The following is a 21766-nucleotide window of genomic DNA, read 5'->3' on the forward strand; positions in this document are numbered from 1 at the left end:
GCTCTTCCCTTTGCTGTGCTCTCCTCTGGGATCCTCTCACCAAGACCCCACTGAGTATCAATGGGAAGCAGGGCAGCTCAGGTAGATGCTCAGAGCTTCACCCAGCTCACAGAGGGCTCCCAGCCCAGCAGTGGCCATGGCCTTGGGCTGAGCTCTTTGGGAGATTTGGAGCACAGCACTCTGCTCTCCTGGGTGCAGCAGGAGGGCTGCAGGTCCCACAGTTTGCTCTTGGTCCCCACTTGCTCACACAGCCCCAGCTCAGCAGATGTCTTCATAATACCCCTTTCAGTGAGCCCATGCTGCCTCACACGGTGCACAAGGTCTCCAAACCCCTGCACGTTTCCCTCCTGCTGCATATGCATCCTGGTGGCAGGAAGCAAGTATTCCCAATAAAAACAAATCATTGTGCTCTGCTACATCCTTCCTTCGAGAGCTGCCGATGCAGCTGGGCAGCAGCTGGGGCCGGGTCCAGCTGCAGGGAACGCTGAGCCTCGCAGGGCCAGGAGCGTCCTGAGGCTTCTGGAGAGCTGAGCACCCTTCCCCCAGCCCACCTGCAGCTCTTGGCATTATCAGGGCCAATCCTTTAAATTCAGAGATGCTGGGGCTTGTAGTGCAGCCATGCTTGGTTCTCCTGCCTTGAGCAGCTCAAAGTTTGGTGTGTGCCCAGCTCTCCTCCAAGCAGGCTTTTGCTATAAGATGCTTTTTCCAAGCAAGCTCTCTCTGTGCCCTGCCTGCACTTCTTCCCAATGGAGAAGCTTAAATCCTGGAGGGCTGGAGCTGTTCAGCTAAGGTGTGGTTGCTCTCCTTTCTGTGCTTACAGCTTCCAAAGGAGCTGCCTGTGTTTTCCATGCTCAGCAGTCCCTTCCTTCTCTAGGAAGCCAACACCTCGCTTCCTTGGTTTCCTCCTATTTTCTTTAGCTGTTGGTGTTTGGGAGGTGCTGCCTTTCTGTGTCTGCATCCGCATTAATGGCTGAGATGGACAAAATGGTCCCACGTGACAGATTTTTTTTTCCCTCACTACTTCTTGTTTTCCAGTAAGAAAGGCGGTGCTTTATAAGATGGACTCCATCCAGTCCGTGCTGCTGTGTGTAGGGATGTAGCTGTGGGGATTGGGGCTTTGGGATGGGAAGGAAAATCTAAGAGCCCCCTCTAACCCCTATCCAATGCCTGGGGGTGATGCCCTGCTCAGGGAAGCTGAGGTTATTTGCAGAGCTCTGCTTACTTCTTTCTTTATTAAAAAAAATAAACCCTGCTGTACTGGCTGCAGGGGGAAAAGCTTGGGAATGTGAACTCTAATGCCTTCAAAAAAACAAATAGAAAAGGCCCACGAGGCAAATTTCAAAGAGGCACAGCCACTGAGCCTATTTTGAAATGCTGGGAGCTGATGGGAGTGTGGATGGAGCCCAACTCGTCCCCGCATGGCCAGAACTGGAGCTGGGACTGCACCGCTGCGGTGCATCAACATGAGGAGCAGCCTCGTGCCCTGCTTTATTCCCAAGGGCATGTCAGGCTGCTGTCCCCCGAAGCAGGACGGTGTCCCCAGTGTCCCCTGCAGCTCTCGGAGGGAGGCACTGGTGGCTGTACCCACGAGTGCTTGAGCTGTGCCAACCAGTTGTTTCTCACACCTGGCTTACAGCTGAAATGGTAATGCAGCAAAACCCACCTGGGATCGCACGTCTGCCAAGTTCGGTGCTTAAAGATTTGGGTATGATTCACTCCACCAGCGTGTGTCTTCCTCTCCAACGTCACCGAGCCCGAGGAATCTGAAGGTGGGATGGGGGAAGCAAGTGCGGACCCAGCGACACATCCCTGCCCCTCCTGCACCTTCCGGACACCTCAGCCCAGGTCACCTCTAACCTCAGGCTCTGCTCTTACTCCTCCTCACGGTAGGGCTTCGCCATGCAAATCCCCTTGAGGAAATGCTGTTCTTGGGTCTTGCAGTCAGACCGACGACACGCCGCCCCATGGGTACAGGAATGCCGGCGGCACCAACAGCGTCCCCAGCCCCGCGTCCCGCCTGGGGACAGCGCTGAGCAACGCGGAGCCGCAGCGCCCCCGTGTGGCCGTGGGAGGCACAGCCCGGGGACAGCGCTGTGCCGGGGGGACGGCGGGGGTTTGGGGTCTGGGCGGCTCCGAGCTGGGGACGGGGAAGCCGTGGGGTGGCTTTTTGGGGGGGTTTAGAAAGAAGCTGTGGGTAACCTGGCTGGGATACCTGGCTTTTTTTGGTCAGTAGGGAAAACTCAGGCAGTACAGGGCTGCAGGATCTGGGACAAAGGGAGAGAGGTCCTTCATCAGCTGAGAGCTCATCTGGGAGTCAGCTGGATGCAAAGCAGCTGCTGCAGGGGAGTAAATGCAATCTGCAACCAACGTTCTTGCAGCCTTCCAACGAAAGCAATGGTGTGTGGACGGAGACCAGAAAGCAGAAGGAGGAGAAGTGAGTCTGTGCTGGATGATGGAGAGGTGGCAAATCCATCCCTGTGATCTACTGAGTCAGAAGGGACACTTAAAGGTCTTCTGGTTCAGCTCCTTGCAGTGAACAGGGACACCCACAGCTCCATCAGGTGCTCACAGCCCTGTTCAGCTCTGACCCTGGGTGTCTCATTGCAGGGAGTCGGGCTGTGGTTCTCCCTGCTCCTGTCTCCCAGGAGCCCTCAGACCATGGGTTGGGACCTCCTGCTCTAACAGGAGCTGAAGTGGAGCTGGGATGGCACAGGCAAGAAATAAATGACATATTTCTAGCAGCAAATAGTCATGAGTCAATGGAGAATCTGCCCTGGGAGCAGCAGTAAGATCTTCACCTCAAAGGGTCTTCTGCAGTTGGATCTGGGCCATGTTTTGCTGCCACAGTCCCACCCACCATTAACTTCTTGACCCTCTCCAAATCCATTTTGCACCTTTGACCTCTGCAACGTTTTGAGGTGATGGATTTCAGGCCATAGCTGTGCTGTGGCTTTCTATGACAGCTGTGAGGACACTTTCTAACCCTTTCCTGGGCACTCCTAACACTTGTTTGCTCGTTTTGATCTCTGTTAACCTGATGCTCCTGTGCAATAGCATCAGGTTCCATAAGCACCTCTTGCATTTTTCCTGCCACTTCATAGCTCAGATCCTGCAGCTCATTCCTATGTGGCTCACTCCTATGTTCCTGCCCTTCTGGTCCATGTTAGCTAGCAGGCTGCAGAACCTGACTCACTGTGGTGCTGCCCACCTCGGTGCAAAGGATGGAGTGTGGAAAAGCTGCACTTGGTGCTGATGTGAGCTCCTGGCACTGGAGATGCTCAGCCCTCGCTGAGTCCATGCTCTGAGCGCAGTGTGCCATGAGAGACCACCTCCTCTGAGCACGTCTACATCTCCTTTCTGCATCTCCTGTCTGGTTCTCAAGGCTGGGCCACATGCTGGTCTCTGCTGTGACTGCAGATGATTGCACATCCCAGCAGGACTTCTGCAGCAGATGCTTGCCCATGATGTCTGTTGAGCACTACTGAGTGCTCAAAGGCTTTCACCCATATTTGTGCTGAGGGATGGGACCTGACAATTTAGCAGGGAGGAGCTCTGCCCCTGGCCCCATCCTTCCTCAGCCCACTGCCACAGTGCTGGGGGAGATGTTGTTCTGATAGCATGGATGCCCAGTGCTGCTTTGGGGGGATCTCCTGGCTGTGGGGGTTCAGCACTTCCAGCCCCTGTGCCCAGCAGTAGGACTGGGATGTGGGATCGAGTTTCCCTGCCCCCATGGGACCCCAACATTGCCCCCCTCCCCAATGGTGTGAGCACTGCTCTGCATGCACAGACACATCTCTACTCAGTAAAATATTTATTCCTCCATTATTTCACAAGAGTTTTTTTTAAAAAAAAAAAAAAAAAAAACAAAACCAAACCAAAAAAACCTTTACAAAAAAATTCCAAAAAAATACAGACATGCAAAAAAAAAAATAATAATAATCAAAAGTCGACTGTGGATCTTGTTACAAGCCATTGCAATGTACAGATAGAAAAGGGAGAGAGCTCAGATGACATGACCACGATCCCTGATTTCCCTCTCGGTGAGGCTGTGATGCTGAGTGATGCTCCGCCTTAAGCAGCCAAGAGCGTGGCGAGGGAGGGGCCCAAAGATTAGGAACGCATGTTTTCAAATATATATATACATATAGATATTTAGTGAAGAAATATTTATTCCCTGCTTTTTTTAGGTTTACAGAAACGGCATCTGCAAACTATTAAATGGGTTTATTTTCATTAATGCTCTCAAAGAGGCAGCGACATTTATATCCCTGTGGTTTCGTCTTGTATAACCAAAAAAAAAAAGAAGAGCCCTATGCTTTCCATGGGAATGGGACCCCCCGGCCCAGTGCCGTTCCTTGGGGTGGGGGCTTTGCTCTGCAGGGGCTCCTCTGCCCACATGGCAGTGCTCAGCGTTGTGGGATCCCCATGAAGTCTCACTGCAGCACTCTGAGGAGCTCTGCCCTCCCCACTTGGCACATCCAGGGGACACCATGGCCATCAAGGACCAGATGTGGTTTTCCTTGGTAAGAAAGGGAGAGAAAGCTCCTGTGGGCAGGATGTGGGGGCTCTTGGGTGTGTATACAAAGTGGTTTGGGTGCTTTTGGCCTGGCATGGCATACTGATGGGTGTTGATCTCGATGGCTGTCGTGAGCCATCCTTGGGTCCAATGCTACATTCACTTGTTATTGGTCCCACCATGCTGGCTGGACAAAGCCCTCCTAGAATAGGTTTAGTTGGCTGCTTGGCTGCTGCTCCTTGCAGTGGGTGAGGGAGGAGCACTCCACTGGCTTTGTCCATGGAGTCAATCCCCTATTGCCCCAGCGCCGGCTCATCCCACGTTGCTGCAGGGAAGTTTTCTGCCCACCCTGCAATTGAGAGCCCCTTCACTGGGCTGTGTGGCGTGGTGGGGAATACAGTTTCCTTTATTCAGAAACATAGAAAACACCCCATGGAGTCTCCAGCCCCGCATTCTGTGGCCCATCTGCAGAGCGGCCGCTGGGGATGCTGTGCCTCCGGAAGACGAAGCCTGCTCTGCCCTTGGCACGAAGCACTGGGAGCCGCCTACTCAGCTGAAACCAACAGCTTTTTCCAATTTTCTCTTTCCCTGGGCTGGTTCAATGACCTGGGGCTCTGCAGAACTGCTGGCAAACCCGCAGATGTGGGGTGGTGGTGCCTGGATGGGGTGCGGCGATGTGTTCCCCCCTCAGTTTACGGCACCAGGACGCAGCTGTTGGCTTTCAATGGTCCCACTGAGCCCCATGGCTGGCAGTGCATGAGGAGGTGAAGGCCCAGCATAAAGGGGGGCTCAAAAAATTGGCATCGTGCAGCATCGCGATCGTCCCAGCGCTGCGTGCCGTCCCTGTGGGAGGGGAAGACCCAATAACTCTTTGGCTCTCCAGGCAAGATACCCAAATTGGTCAAATCCAAAAGTCCAAGATCCTTCCATGTTTGGAAGCAAATTCTTGTTCGCTTGGTAAGTCTGTTTGTCCTCGAAGAGCGCGTGGGGGGTATGTGTGTGTATATATAGCCTTTATTATAAGGGTGTGCAGAAAAGCAAGTTTCTAACCAAGTTTGCTCCATATGTGGCTATAGCGATGTGCCACTTCAGACTGGGACTTGACGCCACCTTCAAGAGGGAAGAGGAGAGGAGAGGTGCTGGGACATCAGACGAGCAGTGCATGGGGCGGGCAGCGGGTTGGTGCCGATCAGTACAGGATCCCCACGTCGAGTCCTGGATGAGGCCATGGGGATTTTCCCCGGTCAGTTCACAGTCGGCACTTGGTTCTGATGCAGGCTGAACTCTTTGGCTTTGAGGCGCAGGCTGGCGATGCTGTTGGCCATGTTCACCCCTTGGGTGGGCGTCGCGGTCCCGCTGGAGCTGTAGGACGGCACAGTGCTGCGGGGGGAGCGGAGCGGGGTGAGACACAGCCCATGGGGAGCCCACACATCCCGCTGGCTTCCCAGGCTGTGTTGATGGCTCCCTCTTGGCCGTCTCCCACAAGAGCTCTGTAGCATTTTTATGTGGCTGTATGCATGTGGGAACCCCTCAAAGTATGTGCCAGGAAGCCATGCCCTCCGCTTTTGGAGAGCTGGGAACTGAAGGGTCCCACTCCCCCTCTTGGGTTAGGATGTGGGAAGGGTCAGTGCAGGCCAACAGGGTCCCTCATGAGGACCAGGCGTCCTCCCATCCAGAAAACGCTTGGGGGGGGGGGCTGGCAGGAGTTCCCAAGGTAGCCCCCAGTGACATCCCACCTCTCATTTTGTTAGCCCTGCAAAGCTCTTTGCGTCCCCACCAACAGCACAGGGCTCCCAGGGACATGGGGGTGGTCCCACGTCCTGCACCCACCTGTACGGGGAGGAGCTGCTCCACGAGAGGTACTCGGGGCTGAGCGCAGTGGGCCGCGGTGCCATGGGCTGCTCGATGGCAGCTTCCTGGCTGTAGGACTTGAGGAGCGACGCCGATCTGTTGGCCAACATCGCCCTCTCGTTACGGCGAAACTTGGCCCTCCGGTTCTGAAACCAAACCTGAGAAGGGAAGGGGAGGTGTTAACAAGGCCTGGGTTGAGCGGAGATGTCCCCGTTGTCCTTCCCACCACCCAGACCCTGGTGCTGTGTGGGGATGGAGGTGGAGATGTCTATCCCACCTGGACTCTCGCCTCGCTGAGGTTCACCCTCCTGGCCAGCTCCTCCCGCACGAAGGCGTCGGGGTAATGTGTCCGCTCAAAGACCCTCTCCAGAGCCTGCAGTTGGCTGCTGTTGAACGTGGTGCGGTTCCTCCTCTGCTTCTTCTTCCTCTTGGCCACTCCACGGCTCGGGCTCAGGCTCTCACCTGGGGGAAATCACAGCAAAAGTCCCGTGAGACTCCGCAGAACCCAGCTTCTAAAGATTCAGTCTTCACAGACAGCAATGAATTCAACCATGAAACATCTCAGAGATCTCCCATCCCCATCTCCCATCCCCGTGGAGCTGCAGCATGTGGAACCGAACCTCATCCACACACCAGGAGCAAACACAACCACGGCTCTTGGAGCTCAGCTTCCTCCATGCTTATTTCTGCCTTTGCTTGCCTATGGAAGCACCAAGTGTACGACACAGATTGGTTTCACCACATCCACCTTGGGCTTTCTGCCAGGCTGAGATAAATCTGATTTTTTGTCGCTAAGGTCATCAAGTTTAGGCAAACTTACAGGAAAAAGAATTGATACCCAATCCCTGCCTTCACGGGAAAGACATCTTGCTGTTGGTATTCCTCGTGGAGGTACTGGGTAATTATTTTTTTCCATTAATAAAGCATCTGGATCCAATCTGTACCTACTGGTGGGAAAGTATTTTGGAATTATTTGAGATGTTAATAGTTTTATGGCATCGCTCTGATTCATAGCAGGGTTATATTGGGGTTTTCTGTTCTGTATCCATGCAGAGGCCGCGATGGCAGGAATTACTGCTCCCTGAGTGTGCAGAGGAAATAAATACTTGCTAATAAACTATCTTGGTAGTTATTAAATAGATGTGCAGCATTTGGGGATGATTCCTGAGCAAGGAACAAAATCTGCTGGATGGGATATTAACTCTCCTTCTTCGAGGCAATACCGAGCAGGAAGAAATTAGACGTTTTGAGATCATCTTGGCCTATAATTCTGAATAACCATAAAACCTCTGCCATCAGGTTCTCAAGAGACCCTCCGGTCTCTTTGTGCCAGGCATGGCCCATGCAGCCCGAGATGGGACACGATCTTCTCGGTAGGGTGAGGGCTGGTGCCTGAGATACGCACGGGTTCGGGGCCTCTTTCCCAGCTGGGAGAATGCAGGCTGCTCTTTGCCGCAGTCCGCGTGAAGGCTCACAAATAAAATTCCCCAGATTCCCTCCAGCTCTCGTTTCTGCTGCTCCAAATGCTCTGCCCATCTCCGCTTTCCAGTTGCCCCTTTTAGTTAAACTCCTTTTTTGGTCCTGTTTTTCCTCAGCGAGCGAACGAGATGCTGGATTAAAATACACGGAGTCCAGCCGTGGTTGATCCAGAGCTTCCCAGGGCTGGGACTGAGCTGGGTGCCATCAGCAGGATCCAGCAGTGAATGGGACCAAAGCTTGGGTCAAAACCCTGGGGTTAGAAGCCAACGGCCCTCAACAGAATCCGATGAAATGTATAAATAAAATTAATTAACCCCATTTGATTTTCATCCTGGTATAAATTCTGGCTGTTGGATCTGAAGCTCAGGTTGGATAGTAGGGAAAAATTGTGCCCAGAAAGAGTGGTGATGCAGTGGCACAGACTGGCCTGGGGTTGGGGGTCACCGTCCATGGAGGTGTTCCAGTGGAGATGTGGCGCTGCGGGCATGGGGGGGTGGGCTGGGCATGGGGATCTATGAGGGCTTTTCCAACCCGACTGACTCTGTGATTTTATGACTTTTCCATAAGTGATGGCTTCTCTTGCCTGCCTTAAATTGGCTGAGAGAAAATAGGATTTCTTAAATCTCCTCTCCTTAAATGCCCACGTCCTCTGCTGTGCTTGGAGATGAGGCTCAGTGATGAACGCGCATCTTGTCCCCATCAACCCCACCATGGAGCCCTTCCCAGCCATGGGACCACAGGACCAGATAAATGCTGCCCTCGCTGGCGGCAGTCACCACTTCCATCAAGGATAAACAAGGATAGATTTACAGAGGTGAGCATCACAAACCGCCCTGCTACTCACCAGGGGAGCAAAATTCGCCACAGCCAAATTCACCATAACCTTCACGGGGGAATAACATTTCTGCACCCTGAATTTCTGCACCTCTTATTTCCAAGAATAAGAGCCGTTTAGTTGCCCAAAGTCAATAACAGCTCAACAACGTGTCGCTTTCGCCCCCAAAAAAGCATTACTTGAGGTGGCTGGGGGGAGATTTTGGTGAAAGCCAAACCCTTGCATTTGTCAGCTATAATTTGGGGGGGTTTGATGGCAGTGTGGTGGAGGCATTGGCTTGATTGTCCAAGCAGTGGTCAGAGGGGACCTCTCAGCAACTCCTGCTTTCCCTTTGGTGTATTTACTTTCCACTGATTACAATTTCCGCCAAAGGGAGAAAAACGAATGCAGGGGAAAGGGGGAAACGGAGGGATAACGTTACTGAATAATGAAGGATGACATTGGGGATGGAAGGATGGGGGGGGCTCAGCAGCCCCATGGCTCATGGCAGGACGTGTCCCATGGTTCCAGCCCCCAGGACACCAAGACCACAGAGAACAGCCCCGCAGAGCAGAGCGGGGAGCGCATGGTCATGCACCATTTGCAAAACCAATGGCCCCAGTGCTGCTGGGTCAGGGTTTGTTGATTTAGCTGAGCACGGAGCAAGCTCGCTTTTCCAGCTCTTGCCCTCTTTCCCTGTGTTTTCCATAGCAATGATGTGTCAGGAGCCCCAAACCGGCCACCGGTGAGGGCTGTAAGTGGGTGATGCGCACTGCAGCACAGATGCTGGCGCTGGATTTCCACCCCAGCTCTGCTTTGACTTCCAACCTCCAGCACCCAGTGATGCCGTCCCCACCTCTCTGGGATGCTCACATCTTCCATTTCCCATCGCCAACCCCCAGAGCCCCATACAGGATGCAGCTTTTTGCCGTTGCATTATTTCGCACGTTCCACTTGTTTGCCAAAGACCTTTAAGCCTGAAATTCCAACCTCCCCCCCCAGATGATCCAATCTGTAGTACCATTTACTTTCCTGCTCCTCCTGGAATGGCATTTTTGTGTTGGCTTTTTTTTTTTTTCCCTTCCTTCTTTCTTCTTCTCGGGTATAATTTAAGGGTTGAAATAGCCTGGAGGGAATTAGCTGTAAATTCTTCCTAAGACAAATAAATTCAGCCCTCTAAGTTTCTACGTTTTTCAAACTGTTGAGAGACGTTTTGGGTTTGTTTTACTTGAAATAATGATCATGGCATATCTGACCCTCAGGCTGCAGCCGGCTCTAACCAAATAAATAGCTTTTATTAATTAAGGTTTATCCTTAACAAATAAAACCCCAATTTGATCTCTGCCGGCTGAATTAGCAAAAATAAACAACTGGTTCTCCGGGCACTTGATGTGGATTTAACAAATTAACGCTGGGCCTTCATCAGGGAAGCCGCAGGGTGGTGGAGGACTTTTACAGCCAAGAAATCCTTTGGAAAAACAATGTCTTTCGTTTCTCCCATGGTCTCTCTCGGTAAACATGTGGACTCCCTTCATCCCTTTATATACTCCAGGGAAGCAAGGCGTGCTCCAGCGATGACGTCCAGCGAGCTCCATGTGCTCCATTAACCGGTTCCTTGGAAGCACTGCCCATGAGGTCGTGATGGGGTTGAGCAGAGCTCTCTGCCCTGGGAATTTCCACCCCCCGGGGGTTCCCCGTGCTCCAGATCCCTTTTCCCCACAGCTCACGGGCTGAAGGTGTGGGCACGTTGCGTTGGTTTTGTGCTTGGCCATGAGCGTGGCAGAGGATGGAGACACAGCAGGGATGGGGTCTGTCCCCTGGTGGGGCACAGGAGCAAAGATGGGAAGCACCCACCCCACTGCTGGTGCTGATATCCCCAAATCACCTCCAAAAGCCCAAGGAAGGTGAGAAGCAGCCTTTGCTCAGGACCCTTTGCTGCATCATCCAAACCCACCTCAGGAGCATCCCAAGGGCACGGGGATGGAGGTCTGGGGCTGCCAACCTCCTTGGGGCTCTCCTGCTGCCCCATCCCATCCCACAGCCACTCCCTGTCCCTCCAGCCCAGCCCCAGCTCCCTGTATCCCAGAAATCCAGCAGCTCAATGGGAGCAGGAGAGACTGGGGGGGTCCAAATGTGCTGAGTCCGAAGGAAACTTTCTCGGATCAAGTGGCGGACGTTAAAAATTTAAGAGAGGGGTAAAGTCTCAGCTACCGGAGAAACATTACAGCGAAATGTTTCCGAGGATGTTTCACCTCATTAATTGTGAAAAAACTGAAACGCTGACACGTTTTTACAGGCTGCCAGTTTTGCTGGGGGAAAAGTGTCTCTGTTATAAAGGAGCAGCAAAAAGCCCGTACCAAAAAAGAGGCCAAGGCCGTCCCGGGAGGGTCTTAGCTCCACTCACTGACAGGCAGCAGCTGGCTGCTTTATGGTCGTGGGGCTGCCGCTGCACCAGCCAGCAACCACCCAGCACTGCAGATGGATGGGTTTGGACAGCATCCTGCACAGAGGTGCTCTGGGAGCATCCTCCATCGCTGGCGATGGTGTGGGCACCCATCGTGGCCCAAATGCCCAAATGAACTGGGGGGGTCCTTGGCATCATTCTGCATCCCTGCAGGGCTGTGCTTGGAGCCTTCTGCCAGCTGCTGTGCAGCACAAAGCTGCTTTTTGACACAGCCTGTCTTTAGTGCAAGAAGCATGGTGGAATCATGTGGGTCACCAGCATTTGGGGACCAGAATGGAGCTTGTTGGGTTTTCCCAAGGCTGAGGGCCTGATCTTGCCTTTCCCTTCACCAGAACAAGCCCACCATGGGGAGAAAACCCCATCCCATGTGGCTGCAGGGCTGCAGGGTGGCATCAACACAGGCCACCCAAAATGTGCATCCCTTGGGCTCAGTGCTGCGTGTGCCATGTCCCCCCCCGAAGCCATCAGCTGCAGCATCACATGAGGCTTTGGGGGCCCACAAGAGCACCGTGAACACACAGAGCACCCAGCCAAGCTGCAGCCTTGCTGCTTCCCAGCACCATTGGTGCCGCGCATTGAAATAGCTGAGCGCAGAGCCTGGCAGCACCATGATAGCTAACAGATGTGTGAGCAGTGCACGAGGAAATGCTCTGCTCAGGCCCTGGGAAGTGGGGGCTGCAGGAATGGACAGGGCTGGGAGAGCGCCGGAGCTGCAGCGGGATGGGATTTGGGGATGGACAGTGCTGGGATGGGTGATGCTGGGATGGGTGATGCTGGGATGGGTGATGCTGGGATGGGTGATGCTGGGACAGACCTCACCATCCTGCAATAGCAAAGCTCTGCTGAAAGCTCTGACTGCAAAGTGCTTTTCCCTGGAGGTGCCCATCCAGGTACAGGGAGAGTGACATGGTGTTAAGGACATACAACTAATCAGGCAGGGCTGCATAGCAGGAATGACTGGCTCCCAGCCAGAGACTCCTGGCATGGCAGTCTCAGCCTTCCTCCCCCACGGCAAAAATGTTAAAAAAAAAAAAAAAAAAAAAAAAAAAAAAGGTGATTTCTTGAAATTTAATAAGCAAAAGCCCATAGCGAGGCCGCCCTGATGGCATCTGGCACTGAAACCCAACACCAGCCCTCCAGGTTAGCGCACAGCCCTAATTGCATCAGAGTCATTGCCAAGATTGAAGGAAGAGAGCATATGGGGACCAGGGGACAGCCCCATGGGATGCTCCCTCAGGCAGCTGGGGCACCAGCACCAGACCCTGGCACCCACTCCCCCCATCTTTACCTTTCTGCAGCCAAATGGGTGTTTTCCAGCTGGAGATGCCACCAAAAGCCCCATTCCAACACCAAGCACCTGCCCCAAACCCATCCTACAGCCCACAGCCACCTCTGGAGCATCCCGGGATGGGGTCACCAATACATTGGGGTGGTTTGACGGTAGCTGTGAGCCCCTGTCCCCACGCCCCACTCTGAGGAGCACCCCATGGGCACGCACACACTCATCACACAAACCCTCTCCAGCGAGCAGCGTTGCCGTCCTTCGGTCTGGTTTTCATTTGAGGTCGGTGGCCCCTCGCCAAATTTATTGTAAAACATTCATTTTAATAAGTGACTCGTATCTTTTCTCCTTTTTTTTTTCTCCTTTTTTTGCTTTCCCCCAGACCAAACCCATTTAACTGTTTGCAGGTTGACACGCAGCCCCATTGGATGCAGGTAGGACGATGCTGGGGGATGAGGGGGGGCTGCATTGGGGTCCTGCTCACACACAGCACCTCAGAGCTGAGATTCCTCTATCCATCTCACCACTGCCATCTCTTCTGTCTCCCTGCCACACTCAGACCCCGTCAAACCCACCCAGAAGTGCAGTGTGGTCATGCTGGCATTGGTGCAGGGCACACCTCAAACACCTCTGGGTGCTCACTCACAAATCCCATAAGACACAACGTGCCCCCCCCAAAGGCTTTGACAGATCTGCATGATCTGTCACGATAGGGATCTGACTGCATGATGTCACGATACAGAACAGCCATGGAAAACTATGACACACAACTCGTTGGGGTTGGAGCACGAAGGGGATGGTGCCTGGTGGTTCCATTCTGACATTTGTTTCAGGTTTTATAAACCTCTAATACTAATAGAAACACTTCAGACTCCTTTAATTTAAACAAAAACAGGGAGTTGGTGGGTTTTTTTTTTGGGGGGGGGGGCTGGTTTTATTTTCCTTCGTTTAAAATTTCCCCCTGAGGTCTTTACAACCCCCAGATCACAGACATGTGGCTACCAAACTGAAAATGGAGGGGAATGGGTGTCCCATAGCAACGGCCACGCAGCCGCACTGATCCACGTGCTCCAGGGTGCAGCAGGACCCCCCCCATTCATTCCCTGCTCACAGGGGCTGCACTGCCACATCTCTGTCCCTGTCACAGTGCCCTGCACAGCTCGGGGTGCCCAGCCCAGCCCTGCAATGCTCTGTGTCCCCTGGGGGGCAACTAAGTCCCCTTGCATGGCTCAGGGTGCAACACAACCTCCCCATCAATGTTCTGCACAGCTCACGGTGCAATACAACATCCCCCCCATCTTAATGCAATGTCCTGCACAGCTTGTGTGCAATGCAACTCCCCCCCCAACACTGCAACGCCCTGCACAGCTTGTGTGCAATGCAACCCCCCCATCAATACTTTGCACAGCCCCAGGTGCAATGCAACACCCCCTGAACACTGCAATGTCCCGTACAGCTCCGGGCACAGTGCAACCCCCCCAAATCCATAACTTGCACAGCTGGTACTCAATGCAGCTCTCCCTTCACCATCAACGCTCTACACTTCTGGGTGCAATTCAATCCCCTCCCCGACACCACCATGCCCCGGGGAGGCACAACCCCTGCAGCAGTGCCCTCTCTCCACCTTTCTGCATCCCCCCCCAGCCCCAGGGCTGTGCCAGGAGGGCCGTGCCCCCCCCCGCACCCCTCCTGCCATGTGCTCCCCCGCTCCCCTGCCATGTGCACGCCAGTTTCCTCGCGTGTGAAGGCGGCAGCCTCTCAGCTGCAGTGGCTGGAAAGGACGGCGCCTGAGCACATCTGGTTCAATGCGAGCGCCTGGCGCCTGGCTTAGCCGCAGTCTCCATTCGGAGACGCACAGACTTTAATAGACTCATACAATTCTTCCTGATCTATCACTGCAGCCGCAGCTGAAAAGCTGCTTTATTATACCCGCTCCAAAGGGGGAAGAGGAGGGAAGGGGAGGGGGATGGCGGCTGCCGCTGCCGCTTTCTGAAGGCTGCGGAGCTCTACGGCTTCTCCTCACAGCACGGGGGGCACCTCGTTAGTCCTCCAGCTCAATTAGCAGCCTCCCGGTGCCATGCATCACCCAGAGAAGGGCTGCAGGGTGGGGGCTGTGCTCCATCATCCTCGTGTCCCCAGAGGTGTCCCCAGTCTGGGATGGGGCAACGTGCTCTCCAAAGTGTCCCCTTTAGCCCCAACCTCCCCCCTGTTCCCAAACGCATCATCTTCTTTTTCCCCCACACTGCTCAGGAGGGTTTGATCCTCACCCCCTCTCCCCTTCCAGGGTTCCTGGTGTCCTTCCAGTGCTCCCCAGCAGTCTTTACACTGGGTGATCCCTTGGGCCAGAGAGGGGTGCTGAGAAGGGAAGGTCTCTGCGTGGGGAAATGATGGGAACGCATCAAGGGTGGGGGCTTTAGAAAAATATCTCCAAAAATTTGAGGGTGTCCCTCTTCTGTGGGCACTGAGAATTGCCTTGAAAGCCCCTCTCAGATCGTTCCTATGGGGTTTCCCATTCCTATCCTCCTCAGACAGTGCTGACCCCATGCAGGGGACCCCTGCCCACCAGTGCCCTGCACCAAAGAGATCCATGACAAACCCACATCCATTCCCATCCCCATTCCCTGACCCCTCCTGTCTCATTTTAAAGGATGCTCTGGGCTTCCCCACAACACAGTGATGCTATCCCAGCCCCGCTCCCCCCCCCCGCCCCTGTAGGATGAACCCTTCCAGCTGCAGATGGGGACCCGATGCCAATCAGGGCACTTCACCACAGTAAAGCAGCTGGCCCCATCCTGCCCTCAGCCCCATCCCTTCAGCTCCATCACTTCCCAGCCCCAACATGGGGGAGGGGGGTGAAGAAATTGCCCACTGCCGGAGGAAAGCAGCGCTGGGGAAGGGGGTGACAGCCCCGCTCCCTGGGAGGGAGGAAGGGTTCCTAACGAGGCAGCCTCAAAGCCCTAAATCATTTCATCAGCCTCCCAGCTACAGACACACGCCCAGGCTCTCTTAAAATGCTGATTCGTTGAAATTCGCCCATCTTGGCCACGCGGAGTCGAAATTTCATATTTTTCCCGTGAATCAGCCCCGTTCCCTGAAATAACAGCCCGAAAGGAGAGGGGAAATAGTCTCGCCCTGAGCTGTTCCTGATCACAGCAGACACAACAGCCGGGGGGCAGCGAGGTGTCCCCGTGCCCATGGGGCTGCAGGGGCTCCTGATGGAGCGGCGCAAACCCCCACATCCCCACTGCACCCCCCGTCCCCTTCACAGCACCACAAAAGGTTTTCAACCCCGTTCCTATGAGCATCACTGCTCCAGGGAGAGAAAAATCACTGCTCTGAGAACTGGGGGGGGAGGGTAATGGGACTTTCCTGGCTGAGCCAGGCACTTGGTGTAGTATTTTTCTCCCTCCAGGCACACGCTGCAGGGGGTGTCCTGCAACCCCTATGGGGGTATTCAGCCAATCTGTGTGCAAATTGACCCAAATTAGAGCCCAGGTGTTGCTGGTTGCTAGAGCCTGAATGCAGCCCAGGGCAAGGAGCATCCCCTGCCATGCAGGGAGGAGTGTGACAGTGAGCCCATGGCATCTTTTGGGGACAGAGGAGGATGGAGGAAGTTTGGTGCTGGGGTGTTCCCCTGACAGAAACCCCATTTAGACATGGGATCCCTCTTTGCCCACACCTGGCAGCCGTTTGTGCTGTTTCTGGGTTCTTTCTACAGGCTCTGACCTAAATCAGCCCAAACTCAGCCTCTTGCCCTGCTTGTCCCATTGGAAAAGCATCGCTCCTGCCTGTCTGTGGTTTTCCGTGGAAACCTGGGCACCAGCCCCAGCCCACCCATAGGGCAGCAGGTCCCATGGCAGCAATGTGGGGTGACGATGGTGGATGGTCCCCATTTGAGGAGGGGAAGCCTCACTGTAGGGTCTATGTCTCAGGCTGGGGGTCAGAGTTAAGGTGGGTCCTTCCCCAGAGCCCTTCATTTCTTTGACAGGGATGCACTCGGCTCCCTGGAGCGGCTGGAACTCATCAGTCACTGCACTGGGACACGTCAGGCTCCCAGCCCCTCACATGTCGCCAGCCCTACATTAAGTGCAAACAAATGGGGCGGGAGATCCCTGACAGAGGAGCCCGCCTGGATTAATTGCAGGGTATTCATCAATGATCAATTAATCAATCAATACGCACGATGGGTGCTGCAGCATTGGGTGAGCGCTGGGCTTGGGCACTGGGCACAGACAGCATCCCCCTGCACAGAAGTGAGCTGTCCCGGGGTGTGCATCCATCCCTGCGTGGTGTGGGCAATGTCCCCAAGCTGGCAATGGGGACAGCGATGGTGACACTCCATCTGTGGGCATCATGGCCATGCAAGGCTTGCTCCTGTCCCAGATCTGTGTGCCACCCAGCATGGCCATACAAGGACCGAGGAGCCCTTAACCCTCAGCCCCCCTTCAGTTCCACCGTGGCTCTGCCACATGTGGTCAATGCAGACAGGCACTCACAGACGATGCTGTTTTGGGGAGCAGCACGGGACTGTGGGTGATGTAAATCCTACAGCCCAGCCCAGCTGCCTGACAGCCTCTTCTCAGCTCTGGGGATGAAATGGGGTGCTGGCAGCCCCAGCCCTTACTGGGCATCAGCATCACCTGGTGGGCACAGCTGAGGTGTCCCCACATCGGGACTCCACAAGCAGCATTTTGGAAGGCAGGAAAAGCCCAGCAGAAAAGCATCCCAGTGGGCTGCTGGAAGCAACCACCCAGCCCTGACCTCAGAAACAATCCCTTGCCACGTTCCACTTTCATCAGGTCTTCACTTCAGTTTACCTTCTCACCTGCCCTCATTCATGACATTAGAACCAATTCACCATAACATCATCAGGTGCACCATCTCCTCTCACTGCACAGAGGGACCAAGGGTGATTTCTCCCCTCTGCACTCAGGTGATGGGATGGGGAATGAGCCACTCTGCCCAGGTCTGGCCCCCTCACCCCATCCCATCACCCACTCCCATCCCTTATGGGAGCAGCCCAAACAGCACAGTCCCAAAGCACCCATCTGAGACAGTGCCCAGCTCCACTCCCACCCCCAGGCAGCACCAAAAGCAAGTTCATTGTTTGAAAAGCCATCAGTCAAGGCCCGCTGGCTAAAATTACCCTCCTGCTTTATCATCTTGAGAACATTAAGGGCTGTTGTTAACAGATGTTTCGCGTTACACATTATTTGTTAGTCTAATGAAAGGAGGTGAACAAGCTTTCAAGACCTCAGAAGTTGTGTGGAAGAGTTTGATGGGACGCTGCACCACTCCGGGGGATGATGAGGATGAGGATGGGGACAGGATGGGGATGAGGATGGGGACAAGGATGATCCCTCACTGCCTCTTTGGCACTCCTTCCACTGCCGAGCAGTGCAGCTCTTGGCCTGCATCTGAGAGGGGAAAAAGATGTGATGGTGGAGAGGAAGATGAGGGAAAATGCCTTCACTTGAGGATGCCCGTAACAGAGAATGTTACGCTCCTCTGTTGTCGTCACACCGTTGCCAGGAGCGTCGCAGATACAAATGCTGTGTGGTATTTATGATCCTTGTCTTGGTTTAGGAAACTGCATCCCAGACTCTGGGCAGTGGGTCCCACAAGCTGAGGCTTGCACCAACACGGGTTTTCTTGCTCCATTTCCTCGTTCATCCTCCTGCAGGCTGCTTGCAGTTCCCATCGCTCAGGCATCTCCATTTGGGGTCACAAGAAACGCTTCCACTCCTGACTGTGTTGTTGGTGCATCCCAGATGCTCACAGTGTCTTCATCCCCGTAACTTCACAGAAACAGGTGCCAGAGGGGAATATTGTCCAGTGATGCCAAACCCCAAAAGGCCTCTGTCCCATGAGGAATGGGCTTTTAGGGGTAAAAAATGGCCTTGGAAGGATCTGCCAGATTTCCAAAAAGCCACACTATGCCGTGCTGCATGCAGCCCCCCCCCCCCCCCCCCCCCTTCAATTGTACAGTCCCATTCACAGCCCCACAGTCCCAAAGGCAATGCGGGAAGTGCAAACAAAACCCAAGGGAAGGGGAGGAAGGATGGGAAACAACACCAAAAATCTCAGCTGCCAGTCCCGAAATTGGCACCCAGCCATCAGTATCCCAAGCAGGGGGCAGAGTTGGGGTTCTGGTTGTGCTGGGAATAAGATGTGGTTGGGAAAAGGATGCTTCTGACCCTAATCAGAACGTGGGAGTGCTGGAGGGAACACAAGGATCACCGTACTCCCCCTGGGGTCCCCTCACCGCAGCTCTGGGGCTGCAGCATCCCTCTACACCGGGTCAGGCCCACGGCACAGCCAACAGCGTCCCGGAGATGGGGCCCAAATCCCAGTCCAAGGCAGGTTTGGGGGTCCTGGGTCCGAGCTGGGGGCAGGCAGAGGGTCTGCACTTCCACCCCTTCCTCTCTTCCACCACCCTACAACCCGAGGGAGCTCTTGGGAGCCTCCAGGTGCCCCCGGAGCGGGGCTTTGCCTCAGGGTCGGGGCCAACCTTCTCGCTCCGGAGCCAGGATGCAGCCGGGTGAAGCGGGTTTGTCCCTTTCCAAAAGTGCCAGGACCGAAAGCAGCGAAACCCGGAGCACCGGCGCACTGCCCATCCCCAACCAGGCTCCTATCCGCCCCGAGGGGAGCGCTCGGACAAAGGCAGCTCCATGCCGGTGTCCCGGTGCCAGCGGCGGGGACCCGCAGCTTTCATTTCCACCGGTCCCACCGAGCCGCCTCCGCTCTCGGAGCCCGAGAACAGGGGCGGGGAGCGCCGAGAGGGCCAAGCAGCCCCGGGACGTACCGGGAGCTCGGCACCGTCCTGTCCCGGTGGCGGCGGGGAGGCGGCCGATGCGGTGCCCGCGTCCCCCCGTCCCGCCCGTCGGGTGCTTTCGGTGTTCCGGCGGTTCCGATCCCACAGATATCCCAAATCCACCCCCACAACCCACGGGGTCGGTGCCCCCACAGCAGCCCCCATCCCACATCGGGGGGACCCGGCGCCCCTTTGTCCCCTGCGTTCAGCCCGGCCCGGGGGGGGGGGGGGGGGGGGTGGGAGGGGGGGCAGCGGGGCCACCCTACACCCCGAGACTGCGGGTAGAGGGGGGCCCATCCCGGGACGTCCGTACTCACCGTCCTGGGGTGCCGCCTCGCTGCCGCTGCTGCCTCCCGACGGCTCCGGCATGGCCTTACCGCCGGCGGAGGGTGGGGGGCCGGCGGGGGGGGCCCCGTTCATCCCGGCAGCCACCTCCTCCAGGTCGAGGAGATGGCTCACGCTGAAGTTTTTCCGGCTCTGAGGGTTTTCGGGCGGCTCCGGAACGCGCACGGTGCTGGGGGCGAACGGTTTGTCCATGGCGAAGGCTGGCGACGAGTCCATGTCTCCCACCCCCACCGGCCCGCAGCCCACCCCGAGGTGCCGGGCCGCTCCCCGGCCCCTTCCCCTTCTCCGATCCCCACCAAATAATAATAAAATAATAATAATAATAATTAAAAAAATAAAAAATAAAAATCCCGGCTGCCCTGCGAGTCCGGCTCCCTCCCCAGCCCCTGTTCCGCCTTGTGCTGACGTCTGGGGAAAAAACCACGCTCCCAGCCCAAACTTTCTTCCCCTGCTCTTTGCTCTGGAGCTGTTCAAACAAACGCCCCTACACCGAGCGGGGCGGCCCCTCGCCCCCCGGTACAACGACCCCCGGGGTGGGGGGGAATCACCCCCTGCGCATCCCCCCCCTCCAGCCCCGCTTTAAGTGCTTCTCTCAACAAGTGTAAGTGGCTGCGCTCCGTGGGGAGTGCTGCGCTTCCCCGACTCCAAATGGGGCTGCGAACGGGTCACCCCAAATGGTGACCCTCCGGGCCCACCCCTCCACCTACATCCCACCCTCCGGGCCCCCATCAACCCCGGAGCGAGGTCAGCTCCGCTGGGAGCAGCCTGGCTCTCTCCCCTTAATGAGATAATTACGTCCTGCACCGCAGTTACAAACTCATAGGCTGCTTCCCTTGGGGTTAGAGAGAGAAACCTCCCTAATGAAAACCAGCCACCGGGCAGGGGAAAAAGGAGGTTTTCCTCTTTAAAAATTCGATATTTAGAGGTGTGTGTGTGTCGATGTGTGCGTACGTAGGGACGGAGGAGGCGGCGTGTCCGGCTGCGGGGCGATGGGCAGCGGCGGGAGGCTGAGCACCGCTCCTCGGATCCCCGCATCCCCCCATCCCACACCCCGCGTCCCCCTCTCACCGCCTCTATCTGCTCCACGCGCAATTTCCGAGCTCGCAGAACCCTTTCCCACCCATCCCGGCCCCCGGAGGAGCTGTTTTAACATTGGCCGAAAGCTTTCCTTGCGCTCTTTCCCTTGGAGCAGAGAGGGGCGCGCATTTCGATGCAATCCGGCGCTGCCAAATCTGATCTTCCTGACAAGGCAGCGGCTTCCCGGAGCTCCGCAGATCGCGGCTGAAGGCAAATTTTGGCAGTCTGCGAGTCCGCTGTGTGCGTGTGGGGCTCCCAGGGTGCCCACCCCCCCGCCCCCCTCCCGCTATTGACGTTTATTGGCCCCAGTGTTTGGCCCCGGGGTTGCGTTGCAAGGCTGCAGCCCCGGCGTCCCCTCGGCTGTGTGACCGCAGGGATGGTGGCACCGGCACCCTCGGTCGTACATCCTCTCAGCCCCACTAAAACCATCTCTTCCCAGCACGGAGGTGATGCCGCAGGAGGAGCAACGCGGCCCCGGAGCGCGGGGTCCCACCATCAATGTGACAATGGCTTCTGCTGGGGGGCAGCCCCGTGGCCAACACCTCCCCCCCCGCCCCATCTGCTTGTCCAGAGCCGATGTCTTTCCTTCCATCCGCAGCATTAAATAATTAAAAGGAGGGAATAATCACCAGCAAAACCCCCTCGGGTTCGCACTTCCTCAGGCCCTCTGACGGCCGATATTTTTTTGGGTGAAATACGACCTTTTTATTTATATATATATATATTATTATTTTTTTTGTAACGATCAAAGGGGATCAGAGCTCCAAAGGAAAAAAAGAAAAAAAAAAAAAAAAAAAAAAAGAGGCCAAGCGTTTTCTTTTCCCCAATCCTCACAGCCCGGTGAAGTTTCTTTAGACACGCAAAGATTTACACACCTTTCTGCGGGGTGCCTGCAGTTCCCCGCCACTCCTCACGCATTTCCACGGGCAGGACAGGAACAGTAAAGCATTGAGAAACCAGGCGGCCTTCAGCCGTAGCCCTGTCGGCCCTTCAGAGGGTGAGCGCCTAATGGCTTTTTTTTGAAGTAGGGGTCAAGGTTGGGCTTGCTTTTTTTTTTTCTTTTTCTTTTTTTTTCATCCCCCTTTTTAAATAAAACAATCTGTATTAATGCAATTTCCTTTTTA

The 21766-nt window shown here is 55.3% G+C and overlaps 1 protein-coding gene across 1 annotated transcript; it reads right to left on the reverse strand.

The window, feature by feature from the left end:
* Positions 1 to 3880: 3880 nt before the first annotated feature.
* PRRX2 (paired related homeobox 2) lies at positions 3881 to 20239 on the reverse strand. The gene is made up of 4 exons (XM_042879028.1): positions 19538 to 20239; positions 6645 to 6829; positions 6347 to 6525; positions 3881 to 5896 (listed from the first exon to the last, which is right to left on the reverse strand). Exons 1-4 carry the CDS (start codon positions 19779 to 19781, stop codon positions 5761 to 5763), a joined length of 744 nt encoding a protein of 247 aa, XP_042734962.1. The 5' UTR covers positions 19782 to 20239; the 3' UTR covers positions 3881 to 5760.
* Between the last annotated feature and the right edge of the window lie 1527 nt (positions 20240 to 21766).

This window comes from Lagopus leucura, unplaced genomic scaffold (assembly GCF_019238085.1).
Source record: "Lagopus leucura isolate 7727_CA_CO unplaced genomic scaffold, USGS_WTPT01 Super-Scaffold_100022, whole genome shotgun sequence".
Classification (NCBI taxonomy): domain Eukaryota; kingdom Metazoa; phylum Chordata; class Aves; order Galliformes; family Phasianidae; genus Lagopus; species Lagopus leucura.

Bases quoted from the DNA above. Each gene is read 5' to 3' on its own strand.
- PRRX2 (XM_042879028.1), bottom strand. From the start codon at position 19,781: ATGGACTCGTCGCCAGCCTTCGCCATGGACAAACCGTTCGCCCCCAGC. The intron at 6,830-19,537 runs GTGAGTACGGAC...GATTTCCCCCAG, and splicing joins CGAGGCGGCACCCCAGGACG to GTGAGAGCCTGAGCCCGAGC. The intron at 5,897-6,346 runs GTGGGTGCAGGA...CTCCCCCCGCAG, and splicing joins AGCAGCTCCTCCCCGTACAG to CACTGTGCCGTCCTACAGCT.